Source organism: Lissotriton vulgaris, chromosome 4_1 (assembly GCF_964263255.1).
Source record: "Lissotriton vulgaris chromosome 4_1, aLisVul1.2, whole genome shotgun sequence".
NCBI lineage: Eukaryota > Metazoa > Chordata > Amphibia > Caudata > Salamandridae > Lissotriton > Lissotriton vulgaris.
In genome coordinates this window covers 413,869,485-413,885,890 of record NC_141691.1, presented here as the reverse complement: position 1 = coordinate 413,885,890, position 16,406 = coordinate 413,869,485, and the positions used below count along the sequence as shown (strand labels likewise).

The 16,406-nt window shown below is 40.7% G+C and overlaps 1 protein-coding gene across 1 annotated transcript in view; it reads left to right on the top strand.

Moving 5' to 3' along the window:
- The window catches only part of TNMD (tenomodulin), a 480,057-nt gene that overhangs the window by 152,265 nt on the left and 311,386 nt on the right, over positions 1 to 16,406 (top strand). The window contains exon 4 of the mRNA XM_086918815.1: positions 9,935 to 10,036. Within this exon, the coding sequence (XP_086774941.1) occupies positions 9,935 to 10,036 (102 nt within the window). The remainder of the gene's footprint in view (positions 1 to 9,934; positions 10,037 to 16,406) is intronic.

Genomic DNA, 16,406 nt, shown 5'->3' with positions numbered 1-16,406 from the left:
TTTTGGGTGAGTGAGTACTTTAATATTTTGAGTGAGTGAGTTAGTGAGTACTTTGAGTATTCAAGCAGGTGATAATTCAGTTCATGCGGAGAACTCACTCAGTCCCAAATCAAGTGTGAGAAAATTAATCTTGCAGTGCATTCTGATACTTGAATTGCTTGGAAAAGGGGGAATTGGGCCACCAGGAAACAAAGACAAAATACCACTGGAATGTGGCAGTTCAAGGCCTCAGTGCCAATGGCACAGACTGTGATCACCCTCTCCTACCCTGTACCTTCCCCAACCCGGGTATTCACCAGCCTCAACTTTCATGTGGGCAGCAAGCTCTGTAAACTCACCCAGCATTTTGGCCAGCTGATACTAATCCTGCAAACTCCCCAACTTTTCAGTAACCGAGTAGCCTTTTCCACTGCACAGCCATATAAAAAAGAAACATAACTTGTTAGCCAGAACACTCGGAAGTCACAAGACATGGTATATAGCGCTATCTGAACAGCAAGTTACATAAAATGTCTAACAATGTTTCTGGTGATGGTCCTTCTCCCCAGAGGGTAAGATAGTTCCTCAGGTTAAGTGACTACTTCAGAGCTTTCAGTGTTAAAAGACAACACATGTTCAAATGAATCCCTCCTATTTTCATCTATATGGGACGCTAAAACGACTACCATTAAAGTATATATTGATGACGGCTCTTATTTAACCACCAAAAGATAGTTCAGTTTGAAGCACGGCCAAAAGGGTAGGTATCATATTAATAACAATATTATTATAAAATTTGAAACACCTATTTTTCTTTAGCACAATTAGAACACTGTTTTTGATAATTCTTGAAATAGCGGCATTTGACTACATGTACTTTTGACAATAGTAACGCAAGCAACGCATACATTGTCAATTCCTAAACTGCTATTTTGGGGCTCCAGTGACAGTCACAAACCACTTGCTCCCAATCTTAGGGAGAGTTTAAGTGCCCCTGAAACCCGTCCCATCTAGAAAAGTGTTCCAATAAATCTGACTATTCTTTTTTTTAGCTCTTTTAGTACTGTGATGTAGAGAAAGCTCCAGTTCCCTACAAAACAACTAACATACAACTATCACACTGCTCCTACTCTGAAGACCTTACACCCTTTCATGCAGATAGTTTACCACAAATGGAGTCAGGAGAGGAGTCAGTTTTAAAGAGACTGACGGACAGAGTTTGAGGTGGGAGGACAAGCCGGTGGAGTGTGCATTTGAGGGTAAGAGAGAGTTTTGCAAATAGAGGCAACGAGAGTTTGGACTTGAGAAGGAGGAGACTCTTTAGAAGACAGAGACAGGCAACGTTTTGGGGTGGCGGGATGGAAGAGGGGTTTAAAGCATCACAAACTAATACTATATAAACACATTAACACCAAAAAGGGAGACAGGTTTCATTCAAGTATACACAAATGAAACAAGCTGTTCACAGCATATGGCCACCGGCTCCCCGGACGCTCCACGGGGTGAATCTTCAGACTTCTCCAAATATTGCTCATGGTTCAAAAAGGGATACTGGGAGGCGAGTTTTATGCAAATTAGTCAATGCTGCTGCAGCAGGCTCTTCCCAGTCGAGTCGGGGGGAACCATGTAGGAATACAAAAATAAATAACATGCACTTACATAAGAAAAGCTTCTATAGCATACTGCTGAGAGGTGTGTCTACCTTGGAGTCATGCTTTCTCCCCAGAGCTCCCAGCGTACACCTCCCCCACCCTTCCTGCTGGGGTGTAATTTAATCATCAGCTACTCACTGTATATTTATTGCTGATGTCACTCAATTAGCATAAGATATTGTAGAGGAAACCCAGAACGTACCAACTTGAATTACGAACAGTGGGAAGAGGTAGCAAAAAGAAACCAGATTCCAAGTCTGATGGCAGTCGGCATATGTGACACAAGGTCAGTCTCTCACAAAGTTATTAAGACTACTGCGTGCTTTCAGAGCACTTACACTAGTGTGCACACTCTGGAAAATAGTATGCCTCATCGACAAATCCGGTGGAATAACAACCTTTTGTTGAGAGCCTCATATTCCGTGCACACAGCGTTTTTTTAAGTGATTATAGTGAGCCGCGGCCTGTGGGAAGAAGCATAAGATATGGGGTGTGGCATGGGTCTGCTTCTGAAAGCCAACAAACACAATATTACAAGCACATGAGCCGGGGCAATCTAATGAAATAGTGCGCTATAACTAATCTAAATGGCAAGAAGTGAAATAACACATGTAACAGGGCCAGTAGCCATGGAAGTGAACAACACGCCAAAAGGAGGGAAGAATGGCCACAATGTATCACTGAAAACTAAGGAATTTAGAAAGGCACATGAAACACCCAATGAAAAACGATGGGCGTGGCCGAAAGCCCATTAAGTAGACACAGCATGTCTCGAAGAGACTGGGCATGCGCTGCCTAGGCCCAGTAGGCCTGCAGCACTCAGACATTTTAAAAAAACAGAGTCAGTGACCCCTGAGTTGTGTGCTCACAGGTGTAGTTTAGTGCTTCACAGATCTGTTAGCTTGTAAACAAACATTTTTGAATTTCTAACAGCATTGCCCTGGCTAACATTTGTTGTTGAACTGTCTATGCATAGACACTATATACTCAAAATGCATATTTTTCACAAAGCAGTGAATATTTAGCAGTATTGCTACACACTCTGTTGTAATTTGGCTGGTGACTGTAACCGCAGTTTTCTGTCTGCTATTTCATCTTGTCATTTGAGAAAACATTACTGACTCTGCATAAGATTAATGTTGAATTTTCTTTCGACAAATAACTGTTCTTCTTGTAGACTCATTTGCATTTAACTTATTCAATTGCAACACTTTCACTATATTAACTGTGTTTGCCCACAGAACATTCCTTAGCATACAATAGCATTGCATTCAGGCACAATGACACTATTCCTAGCAGAATGCAATACATTACAATCATAGCCAAGACCTGAGTTTAATGTACGTTATTTACATATTTACTCTAGTCCAGTAACCTGTGGTCTGCCATACCTTTTTGTGCTTGTTCTGAATACATACAATTTACGGAACACTTTGATGAATTAGCAGATTCTCCTAGCAAACAGTAAGGAGTGTCCTCATTTTAGTAAATACAAAGGAGGTGAATACTTTGCAACCTCTTTTCCTGCTTTATTTACAAAGAGCATGCAAAAGAACACTACATTTCTCACTATCCTGCAATCTCAGTCAGGAAAAATGAAAACAAAAGAAATACAACCAACGCTATAAATAGGTGTGGTCACAAAGAAACTTCCTCTATTCTTGATGTGCCAGGATTACACACCTTAGATGAGTATAAACATCTTTTTATATATATAAAAACGAAAGTATGTTTGTTTGTCCTTTATGCATTACTACACCATTCATCCGATCGCCATGAAACTTTTGGGAAGTTGTTGAGTACTCACCCGCGTAGGTTTCTAGCAACAAAAAAAAGAAACTTTTGTTAAATATCGGCCCCCTGGCCCCCCAGGGCCCTCATAATCTTTCCAATACTGAACGTTTACAGTTTACCGTGCGACTCGCTTTTGCAATGACCATCAACAAAGCACAAGGACAATCACTGCAAGTGTGTGGACTAGGTTTGGAGAATCCATGCTTCTCACAAGGACAACTGTATGTGGCCAGCTCACACGTTGGAAAACCTTCTGATTTATTTGTGTACGCACCAGACGGAAAAACAAAAAATACTGTGTATCCACAAGCACTCGAATAAATAAACAGAATTAAAACAACACTTTAAAATGTTTTCCATGTTAAAATGAATAAGTTTCAATAAAAATGACACAATGAAAATTGAATGTTATCATAACAAGTTTCCTTACATTTCCTTTCTTCTAAGATCGCAGCAACACGCGACGGGTAAGCTAGTATCAAATAAAATCTGAGCAGTAGCCAAATTAATTTCTCCTTCCTTTTGTCACAGTCATCAATGTAAAACTCCGTCTTGCAATTGTCATGCTTTATTATTACTGTGTTCAGGCTCGAACACTCCAGTGACATTTGTTGGTTGAACATGGAACTGCAAACAGTCAAAAAGCCTTTTTTAAAATAATCCCCCTAGGGCCAGAAGCAGATATTCGCATACTTAGTGGCTCGATAATATTCTCCTTCTTTGTATTTAATAAAATCAGGACACTTCTTCTCTATTATCTAGAAGAATCTGCAATTTTATTAAAAGATAAGAGGCTCTATTATGCAAGTGTAAATTGTCACCACCACATTCTTGCAGCATGCTGAATGGGCCTGGCCTACAATAAAATGTTTTAAATGTAGACACCCCTTGAACTATCAGCTGCTTTTAGAATATCTTTCAGCCTGGCAATGACCTAAAAGGCCATAGAAGTCTTAGCCTCCCATATTGAATGTTCACCAAAGTGACCTGTGTCTATCTGAGCCAAAGCCATAATCCCTTCACCCTTCTGCTCAAAGTAGCTGAGGGTACTGGTGCAAAAGCTTTCCACAATGCTATAAGTAACTAAGGAGCTGGTGACCTCCACTCCTCTGTTAACTGTATAAGCTGTTGAATACATCTTACCACGCACACTTTAGGGAGTAGGGGTGTGGATTCCATTTTCAAATAAGGAAACTCAATTCATGCAAAATAATTATTTGTGTGTCCTGTAATTGTAAACTGCACCTCTTTCATTAGTCTAGAGCCTAGATTTTAACAGAATCCATGCAAGCCAGTGATTTATTTTTCAAAGTTGGCTGTCCTATTTAATAAATCGGATACCTAAATAGGAAAAGGAGGCAACCTCCGAAATCTTGGTGTTATTAATGAATTGGGAAGGTCTTTTGGTCGGTCTTGCACCACAAATCATTGTAAATATTTTACTCTCATTAGATTTCAAGTCTAGTTCATGCACGAAAACTATAAAATCATCAATTAAACTTTGGAGCCCTCTCCCCATTGTGGCCACCAAGACCGCATCATCTGTGTACAAAAGAATGTGGAGAGGGCAGGTCCGAATGTAGGGTATGTCCTTTGCTCACAACTTTAAAAATTCATCAACTATATTGATATAGAAGGAAAATGAAAATGGGGCAAGGACGGAACCTTGTCTTACACCCCTTTTAATATTAAAATTGTCACGGCACTCTCTGTCCTTACCAAAGCAGACCCCGGCAGAAGCATCTTTGTAAAGTTGTCTAATAAATAAAGTTATGGCCTGCTCCACCACCAACTCATTCATAATGGACTAACGTTTGGTATGTGACACACAGTCAAAGGCTGCTGTAAGGTCCATAAACAACAAATGAATCCACTCCTTTTTAGCTGCAGTATACTTGCTTATAACTAAACTCAGATTGAGGCATTGATCTGCAGTGCCCAAGCCTTTCAAAAAACCATATTGAGTATTGGTTAAAATGTAATTCTCGTCTACCCAGCCCTCCAGCCTATCTAACAGAATATGCCCCGTAACCGTAATAGTGGTATCTAAGAGTGGTATAGGTCTGCAATTCTAAGGCTGGGCTGTATCCCCTTTTTAGGTCTCGCCTACGCAGCGTGCATGCGCTGCATAGGAGGACCTTTAGCCGTCGCTCTGTTCTTTTTGGAAGCACATACTCGTGCTTGTGGCGGCATACACCTTGCGGGAGCAAGCAGGGGCACGCCACAAGCACGAGTGCAGTGCTTGAAAATGAGCAGGTTGCATGCGCACGCACACACCACTCCTGGGCTTGTTACCCTTTCATTTGTCGTGGATTTCTTTCCAGCTCTTTCTCTTGTTATGTTTTTTCCTGTCCTACCTAAGATCTTCCCTTTTTGCTTATATCTCTCTCATGTTTTCTCTCGTCCCTTCTTATTGCTCATCCTTTCTTCCTCTATGGCCTCCCCATTGCTCTCTTCTCCTACTTCTCCTTACTCTAGTTTTTCAACTGTCCCTATCTCTTATCTGCCCGTTCTTTCTTTTTCTCTCCCAGACGTACGCCGTCCACTCCGCCTCAGCCTGCCAGCAATCCTCACTCAAAGTACGGCCCCTCTGGATTGCTTGCATAGAACTCCGCCCTCTTCTTCCTAATGCTGCTATGTCCAATCTCATGCTCACCGTATCCCCTGAAAGCTCTTCCTCCCTGTACCACCCACCTAATCTCAAAAGACCTGTAATACCCTCCACAGACCGCAGTGGGTATTCTATATCTGCTTGCTTCAGGGTTTCGTTCTCCGATCTTCACCTGTCTTGCCTATTCCCTCTCCTCCCTTTTCTTTCGAGCAGTTTTTGCCTCACTCTGTCAGTGCCTCTTACTTTCTCCGTGTGGCCACTTTTTTATTTCCGCTTCAACTCTTCGCTACTTCCCTCTTCGTGTTTTACACTCCCATTTCTTCTAATCTGCTGCCATATACATTTGGTACGCCCTGTGTTCCGCCTCTGTCTTCTCCATTCACCGTTACCTGTGCCCCCCCCTGTACACAGTGCGCTTGCACATTGCAATTGTGTGCCATAACAACTGTACGGCCATCCCAGGAACGCATTTGGGCAAGACTGTTCCCTTAGTAAATCTGTTTCCGCCTCAGATAGCTTTGCTGACCTAAAATTGTGATATTTATCAGCCTTCAAAAATTTTGAAAGAGGCACAAGGTGAGTTAGTTGCAAAGGACCAGCTTCCTGCCTCTTACTTAAGTTGAATCAGGGTGAGACGGGTGTAACTACAGATACAAGAACTCAAAAACAAAACAGATACAGCATAAAATGGCTGCTGTGTGATGAAGTCTTCCATCGAAGTTTTGGACTATTTGTCTGTTTTCTATGTCTCTTACCATGAGGCTGTAGAAAGCAAATCTACCATTATGCTTATCGTGAAGCCTATAAAGAGGCAAACCCTTCCATTAGGTATCAAATGCAAAACAAGCATTGGCATAGCCACTAGGTCTCGCCTATGGGACCTTATAAGTATTTAATTATGCAGCACAATATCATTGGTGCAACTGTTGCATGGCTAAACACTTATAATGTCCCAAAGGCGAGACCTATTGGCTATTTACCCACTCCACCACACTGTGCACTACACATAGTCTTCCACTATGAGTGCTCCTACGTATTCCCCGCAAGTCGTCGCACGCCCCATTTCGTAGAGAACTGGGATGGCCCCAATGATGAAGCATGTCACCGTGGGGAAATCCTGGTGAGTGAGGGGACTCAAGAAAGACATTTTTCTTTCCTGAAGGCAATCTCTGATCATATTGATTGGGAGCCTCTTCCTTCGACTAGGTCCTCAAACCGGTGACCTCGGGTTTTCTTTTTCAGCATAAATTAAGGAAGGCGGACCTAGTTGACATACCCTCTACCTACCTCTCCTTCTGTGTACTATCAAACCAACTACATGGCTTTTGTAGATGGGGTCTGCTGACTGCCTAGTGATTGCCGTGATATCTATAAATGCTGACCTGACCTCATTGCCCTCTGTGTGGTTATAAAGACAAGTAACAACCTCGAGATACTTATGATGAATAACAGATGAAAGGAAGTTAGTATTAATCAACCTTAGCCCATTTAATAGTAAAACCACTTTTTCAGGCCAGGACAGGTTTATAACTGACTTTAGAGCGGAATTTAGCCAGACCCTCGATAACCATCCTCAGAGTTAAGGCCCCTTGTTCACTTGCCATCATAATGAGCCCCTATGTTTCTATTACGTTTATTGAAGATGAATGCAATAAATGTCTTAGTTGGGACTCCCGGTATTGGAATGGCTATCAGTTCACAATACGCTCTTTCCACTGTGAAGATGTTCAAGAGTTCCTTGTGTTTCATGATCTTCAGATTTAAATGTTCTACAAACTGTTGAAGACTATGGCCTTATAATGGAAATTGCAATATTACGTTATTCATTTTTGTGGCACTCATTTTGTTTTCATTTTAATACAAAATGATGGACCTTCAAGAGTCCTGTTTCTTTCAAAGTCTAAGTGTAAAGTGGGTGATATTGAAAAGGCAAATGTGAAGCCTTCCTCTTTGTTTTGGTCTCCATGCCTTCCGACTTCTAGGGCCATATTACAAGCAGTGCCCTGGTGGCGCAACAGGAATAAGCACCTGTTTTCTGTGCCCCCAGTTCACTATAGTATCACAAAAGGAGAAGCATGAGCTTATGAGCCCTCTTCTGTAAAACAGATAATGCGGGTGCACATAGCTCATCAGCCCTATTTTCAGAGGTCATTCCCTCATTAGAATGCCGGTATGGCCCCATGCTAACGATGGAAACACTTTACCTCTGCTGTGCACCCTATTAAAGATGCAGGAGGAAAGGCAAAGAGTCCATCATGAGGCGTACTTGTAATGAGGTGGGCAGCCCCTGCTGGCACCCTGCGCACCTCTTTAAAGGTGTGCCATAGTGCAAAGAGGGACAGTTCTCCAGCTTTGTTATATGGCCCCTAGTGTTCATTCAGAGTGAAACAGCAAAGAGCAAATTAACTTTTTTCAGGGTTAACCCGTTCCGTTGGCCGACGGGAGCACTCCCTCCCTGGTGCTGCGAACGACCGTTCACCAACGCAGCCCCCCCCCCCCACCCTTTAGAACGCCCCCACTGTGGCGAAATTGCTGCCGCGGTTTAGGTGTTAAATTCATATTCAGGCAACAGAATAGCTAAGTTCCCTACTTACAGCATGAGTGAGGGGCACCTCCCCATGAATATTTGTTTGTAGTTCTTCTAAAGCAACAAGCTAAGAAGGTGGGCTGTCTCAAAATTCTGAGAGCCCTTTCGAAGATGGCCACAATACTCAAGGTATTACCAAACAATCTGTATTGAAGATGTGAGGAAAAGACAAGTCATAACATGCTATAGCCTTATAGTTTCCTAGAGCTTGCATTTCTTTTTGTTACCTAGTGAAACAGCTAACTAACCTAAGGAACAAAGACTTCTCACTTTTGCCAGAGACTAATACAGCCCTGGAATAGTCAAGCACTGCCATTCCTCACCTTACCAGGGCTTTCTGTATTGTGCTATGTTTTAGATATGCAAGGCTACTGTGTCTCACATGCCAGGATCAGTATATTGTGTCGCATTTCAGCCCAAGGATGATCTGCTGTTGCCAAGCTGTTCTGTTCTTTCCCATTACCTGCATCTGTATGCATATTACAGCTAACTCGCCCTTAGAGCCGCTCCATCAGGCTGCCACAGCATCATTTCATCTTTATTGAATATTTTAGATGTTGCATAGTTGCATTGAAGTTTGCTTAGTAGCGGTTCGCCAAGGGTTACTCACGGAATATGAACACTTGACTGTCTACCTGTCCACTCATGCTCTTCGTCCAAACATTTAAAAAAAGAAAACATGTAAATGGAAGAGTTTTCTTGCATTATCATGGCTGACTTCACATCCATCCACAGCCTTTTCCTTCGCCTTTTTATGATCACTGATTTCCTTTGACACTGTACAGTGCACAGAAACAAACTATGATTTCTTCTCTACTGCTATGTGCCAGGCCTAACGCTCTTGGAAGCTGTAGTGCAGTGCATTAACAAACCATCACCACTGACCGCCTGATTCTCATGCTTTTCTTTATTCCTGTATATCTTTGCGTTCTAACCATTGTGAATTGTTTTCATTTTCTTGTTAAATGTACCATATCTTAAACAACCAAACAATCTTTTGATGAAAGTGAGCTGCAAAAAAGCACAGTCCTACAATTTCTATGGTACATCACCCTGCAGAGCAGACTTACCTGAAGCTATTTACTTTCCAGAGCTAAGGCTGACAAATTCGAAAAATATGGTGTTATTTTTGAGCAAGGACTTTGTTGTTGTAAATAATGTCTATAAAGTAGTTTCACCTTGAAACAAATCCCATCGCTAAGAAGCTAAATGTTTCAGGAAGTTACCTGTGTATTGAATCTCTGTAAGCTGAAAACTTAGCATCAACCATCAACCATATTTCAGCTCTTTATTTGTTTTTTTGCTCTATAGGGACTCACTGGAATATTCTTGGTTGAACTCCAGAAGTGTTTCATCAGAACTCAGATTAAGGATATCCCGGAAGTCCTGGATACCGACAACGTGCAATTTGAGGTATGGGGAATAAATCCATATAAATGCACCATACAAGACTTAACACTACAACAAAAAACTCTCAAAGCTTACATATGTACTGACCTCTTTGTATCGAACTAAAACATTGCACGTGATGGGCCACATCTAAAATGCCTGCAGGAAACAAACAAAAGCAGCATTAAATGGATGTTGGCCAAAATCTTTCTTTGTTCTCTCTAGTCCTGCATTACAGACACTTACCATAGTTATTTTTTTTCAAAATGCACAACACAAAATAATTTATTAAATTATTGATGTTTGTGTGTTTATGTGTGCATTAATGAACATGTGTGGCTGTCTGTATATTTCTATCTGTGCATTTAACGGTGACTGCGGGCCAGTATGTACGCTCTCTATATGTACAAGCGGCCATATGCATCATCCCGGCCTTTTGCGAATTCCAAATTGCGAAAAATAGGGAATCGCAATTTGAAATTCGCAAAATGGGATGCATGTATATTTTCGCAAAATATTTGCAATTCGGTAAAAATCGCAATTTTTACCGAATCGCAAATATTATTCGAATTCCAAAGTGCGAATTCGCAATTCCCATTGATTCCTATGGGCCAAAAGGCCCATAGGGATCAATGGGAAGGCTTTAACAAATTGCGATTTTCTTTTTGAAAATCGCAATTTGTTAATGCATTCCAAGGGTGTAGAGGGGGGTCCCAAGGACCCCCCCCTGCACCCCAGAAATGTAATTTGAAGTGCATGTTTCACACACACATGTCCTAAGGACATGTGTGTCTGAAACATGAAAGTTTAAAAAATGCATTTTTGAGCATTTTCAAAACTTTTCGCAAAAATTACCACGAGGTTCAACCTCGTGGTAATTTGCACCTCCTAATTGCTAATTCGCAATTAGAAAAACAATCATGCATTGCTTTTAAGGAATCACAAATTTGCGATTCCTTAAAAGCAATCGCATTTTTGGAAATCACTAAAAATAGCGAATTTCACAAAAATGCATGATGCATCCCAAAAACTTATTTAGGAAGTGCAAACGGCCGAATTTACCAATTTGCACCGTTTGCACTTCCTAAATAGGTTGGTGCATGTGGGTGAAGGAGTTTTGTCTGACTGTGAGTACCCTGTAACAAAGCCAAATATTGGCTTTGCCAATGCATGTTTCATTCTAGAAGCGAAAATATGTTTTCATGGTGTAATCTTCTGTAATCCCTATACAATTGGTAGATACCATGTCACGAACAGCCTCGGAAACAGTAACACGGATTTTACTTTACTCTTCCACTGACAGTAAGCCCCAAATGCATCCCTATCATGGACTCTCGTGCACCCAATTCCACCTTGAACATATGGATTTTCCCTACCACCCAGGTTATAGACATTTGTTTTAAGGCTGTATCAGCCAGAGTTTGCTCCCAGTGTGCAATATTATGAAGACTGAACCTTGTATTGACACAGCTTTTAAGTTACTAGTGCTCTTTAAGCACACGTATGAGATTTCACCTTTTGCAAGAAATGGAGTGTGTTTTGGAACAGTCAAAGAGTACCCTCTTTTGTTATTTGAGCTGTGTGGCAGGTTTGATCGTGTATATGGCTACAATCTTTATTTATTGCACACTTTGCACATCTTCAGGCAATTCAAGACCTTCTAAAATTGTCCATATATGTGCTATTGTGGATAGTTCAACTTGCGGTCTGCGGTCCTGGCACAGGATTGGCGCAGCGGAGCCGACGCTGTTGTGCTGTTGCGCCAAACTCGTAATCGGGTCCTTAATGACTTGCGTACATTGAAGAGTGATTATGCACAATGCTTCTTCTCTCAAAATATTTTGTTTACCTGAAGTGCCTACGTTTTAGTTTCCATCACTGTGAAAAAAATTATGTATCTATTTAATCCCAATGTGAAACATCCTACAGTGGTCATTGACAATATTTAATGCAATCACTTTTGGACATCTTTTCTCTCTGGATAATTGCATGTGTGTCTTTATTAACATAGGACACACAGCTAGTTTCATCATTGTCCCGTTTTGCGAGTCCTTAATAGCGATTATTAAGGAATCGCTATTAAGGACTTGCAAAACGGGATTCATGTAGGAATCACTAAATAAATTGCGATTCCTACACATTCCTTATTTGCGTTTAGCAAATTGCTAGTCGCAAATAAGGATGCGATTTCAAGGGTGCCAGGGGTGTCCAAAGGACACCCTGTAGCACCCCTGAAATGAAAATGTAGACTGCTGTTGCGCACACATGTCCAAAGGACATGTGTGTGTGTAACATACAACTGAGAAAAATGCACAAAAGTGCATTTTTCTCAGTTTTCGTAATTTACCACAAAGTCAGACTTTGCGGTAAATAGCAGCCAAAAATAGCGATTTCGCAATTTTTAAATGCTTCTTGAATTGCATTTAAGGAATCTCTAATTGAGATTCCTTAAATGCAATTATTCACAAATATGCGATTTCTAAAAATGCGATTTTTGCATTTGGGATGATGAATTCCAAATGCAAAAATAGCGCTCGCAAAGGGCCAGATTCTCAGAATCTGGCCCTTTGCGAGCCGTTTTCGGCTTGATGAATCTGGCCGTAAGAAGGCAGATTTGCGATTCCTTAATAGCGATTATTAAGGAATTCCTATTAAGGAATTTGAATTTCCTCATGCAAGTAGGTTTCGCAGAATAAAATAGCGATTCCTACACATTCACTATTAGTGAATCTCAAATTGCAATTCACTATTAGTGACGCCCCCCCCAAAGCCAATCCCCGCCAAGGAAGGGCCTGTTTGAAACCCACATCATAATATGGCTCCATATTACTGGCCCAACACCGCCAGGCTGGCAATCAGAACGATTGCCGACTGGCGGAAAAGCTGCAGATGGACTTTGCGGTGGCGATCGTTACGCCATCGTAATGAGCCCCTTTGTTCTATTATTGGATCTGTTAGTTTAGAGATGTATGGAAAGTTATCCTCAACTTCCAATAAACTTGATGGAAATCGAAAACCTGTTTTCCAAATAGTCCCTGTGTTTACTCTTCTATTGGCGATTTGTTTTGCTACATTTTTCATCTCTCACTTTGTGGAAAATGAGTCTGATTTCAGAGTCTCTGGTAACTGTCTGTATGGGGGTGTGTAATGCTTTTATCTTCTTTAGTGAAGCAAGGGATCTATGTTAAATTCTTTGTAGCTCATTCCTCAAGTCTACAATAATTTTAGCAATATCCTTATTGGTGCCAGAATCCCCAGTGCTGCTCATTCTAAATTATCTATCCATTTCAAGGTGTTACAAAAGATTAGACCTAATTTTTATAGGATTCAGCTTCTTCCTCTGTATTGCCACTTATGCATACAAAAATACTTTTCTACACTTGGCAGTTTCCTCTGTAGGTCAATGGCTGACTAATCCAATAAAACAATGTAGGATGCATAGACTAAGCAGGGAAAGTGAAGTTTTTGTATTTTGGTGGAAACAAATCAGTCTCCAAAAGCTTTCCAGGATGATACGTAGATAGAGAGCAATGTGGGTGGAGCTAAGACGCAGACAGCTTAAAATCATTATTAACAAAAGATTTACTTTTTGATTAACCTCTACTGATGCCCACTTGGACAAATGTAAAAGTTGAAGGATGGAAATGAACCCTGATAGATCACTGATAAATTCGTCCACAGGCTGTTCCAATCCACAAATCAAAAGCTGCACAGAAGCCCCTGCCTTCCATGCAATTGGCCACAAAGCACATCCGTGGTTTATCATTGTGTGGTCTTCCCTAAGAGTGCAATTTTCTATAAGGATGTGTTTGTTATCTGCAATCCATTAATCAGATATTGTAATATTACCTTTGATTAAAGTTTTTTGTAAATATCAACTAGGCTGATTAAACTATAATTTGATGATAAATTAGCAACACTGTTTTATAGGTCTCACAACAAACAGGTTCTACTGTCTGTTGCAGACAGCACTGTGTACAACAGTGTACAGAATCAACTCTTGCTCATAATTCGATGGCTATCTTGTCAGTTTCAGTTCACTGATTTTTACTGGTTACTTTCCTCCCTTTTCTGTGTTTGTTCAAGGCTTGGAGTTTAACTCTTTTGCCCACGTTTTTGATAGGCTATGCTGAAGACTTCCACTGCTGATGGTATGGAACTACTTTTGTGTTTTTTTAATGTCATTACTTGTTCAGCACTCCATGGTGTGAACGTTTTGGTTTTCAGAGAGCGCTTATGCTTTACTTTCATCCCTGACTCTCCCCATCTCTACCCTTCTCCTTCCTTCTCGGTGAGTCTCAGCGATGTGGCAGGGACCACTTGTCAGCCTAGTTCATGTCGTGGATGCCGTTTCCACTTCTTCGTGGTGAACTATCTGTCAGATAGCGACCTCTTTGAGGCCCAGTATGTTGCCTTTCACATGGTTGTATCTGCTATTGGTTTACCAATACTGGAGGCTTTTAAACTTCTTTGGCATTGGCTAAGCCAATAGTGGCATTAAGCCATGTTGAAAGTATTGAAGGCAATGTACACTTTTACGATGGCAAGTTGGACGATGCAATGCATGTTGCATGTTATCTTTCATACCGCTCATAATTACAAGAAGGTAGCGACATGATTGACCTTCTTTTGCTTACAATAAGCCATCTTTTGGGCCATTCTATAAGGTTTGTCTCTATTTCCTGCTTTTAATGTACATTGGCCATTATGGACTGCTTTGAAGAAACATTTTAATTGCCGAACACCAAATGCACTGTAGGTTGAGTAAACCTAAATGCACCTACATGTCAATTCTGGGTCAGGACCTGTTGATAATGATTATATGGGTTCTCTGTTAGTGATCTGTAAATAGATACTTGTCTAGAAACTTGCGTCAAAGACAATTGGAGTAAGATAAAGGTAATACTTGTAAGAACTAAATGAACAGACTTTGTAAGAGCAGGTGCCCTTCCTTGCCAATATCACCTCTCCATCTGTAGGCTCATATAATTATTGTTGACATGACTGGAAACCCACATATCCCACATTCTGTGCTTTAACTTGTTAGTCAAGAGTGAAGTTATTATTAAACCAGCTAATGCCGAAATCTCAGATTGTTCCAACGGCCCTCCTTGTCATATGTACCACGATTGGTCATTACTGCACTCTGACTAACAGCATGTACCATTTCAGGTTTACAGCTACCAGCAATCATTTACCATGATCTACTTACACTTCTTTCCACGTTATAAAATCTTACATTGTGAAAGAGAGAGTGGAATCTTTAGAAATCGTATATCTCAATCAATAGATCCAAGAAGGAAGAAAAGAGAGGCTCATCCTTCACCAAGTAAATCAGAATGCACAGGAAGCACTGAATGTGGCTTAACAGTGTGTTTTGGAAGGTTTGATGGAACGTTGCAGGGAAGCTATGTGGCCAAAGATCCTTGATGCATTTCAGATATTCAAAATCCCTTTTTATTTCTGAGCTTTCGCTCATTTTGTTGAGTGCATTACTAGTGTCTCCTCGGTAAGTGTAGGTAGTGTCCAGGAGTCTAGAGATTTTTGACAAAGATCACTGTTTGATGATTTCTTGGGATTGTAAAGGTCAGTGTAGAAAGCAAGTCAGGTTCTATGATATTGATGGAGTCCGATTATAAGGCGCCATGGTTGTCTTTTATTGCAGAAATCCAGAGATCTTTTTGTTTTTCAACAAAAGGGATTGGGTTCTCCCTGCTTTGTTACGTTCTAACAGACTTTAACTTTGATGGTATTTATAAATGCATTGGCTCTTTTTCTCAGAATCGTATTGAATTCTTACTTAAGGTGTTTGTTTTGTTGTTGTGATGTTATGTTCATGAGTATGTGATCTTTCTGCTTCTAGAAGTTTGATTTGTGATCCTAGGGAGTTTAACTTTTTATGTATCGCTTTGTTTTTCTTCTCCATAATAGGTATCATTACTCAACTACTGGTAGCTTTCATTGCATACCGAATAGTTTCTAGGGGGAGATCTGATTACTTATTTTCTGTAAAGAAGTTGATCATTGAAATAATTATGAGGTCTTTGTCTCCTGGATCATCAAGGATTTTTTCCATTCTCCAGGAGCAATTTCTTTCTGTGGTTTAAAGTTATTAAGATCCAAGGATAAACATGTATGATCAGAGATCACTATGGGCTCCATTTTGGGGGTAGAAGCCTGTGAGACCAGTGAGTTGCAATTGAGAAGGCAATCTTTTATGGTGAGAGTATTGAATTGGTTGTCATAGGTGGTGAATTTAGTCCCTGTGGGTTATGTAAACGTCAAATGCCAAGTTTGCTCATTTGATTGTGTGACTTGTTTGCTTTGAATTTACAGGAGGAAAGCTTATCTAGGACACAGGTCCCAAATATCGAATCATAGAGCCTTGGTTCAA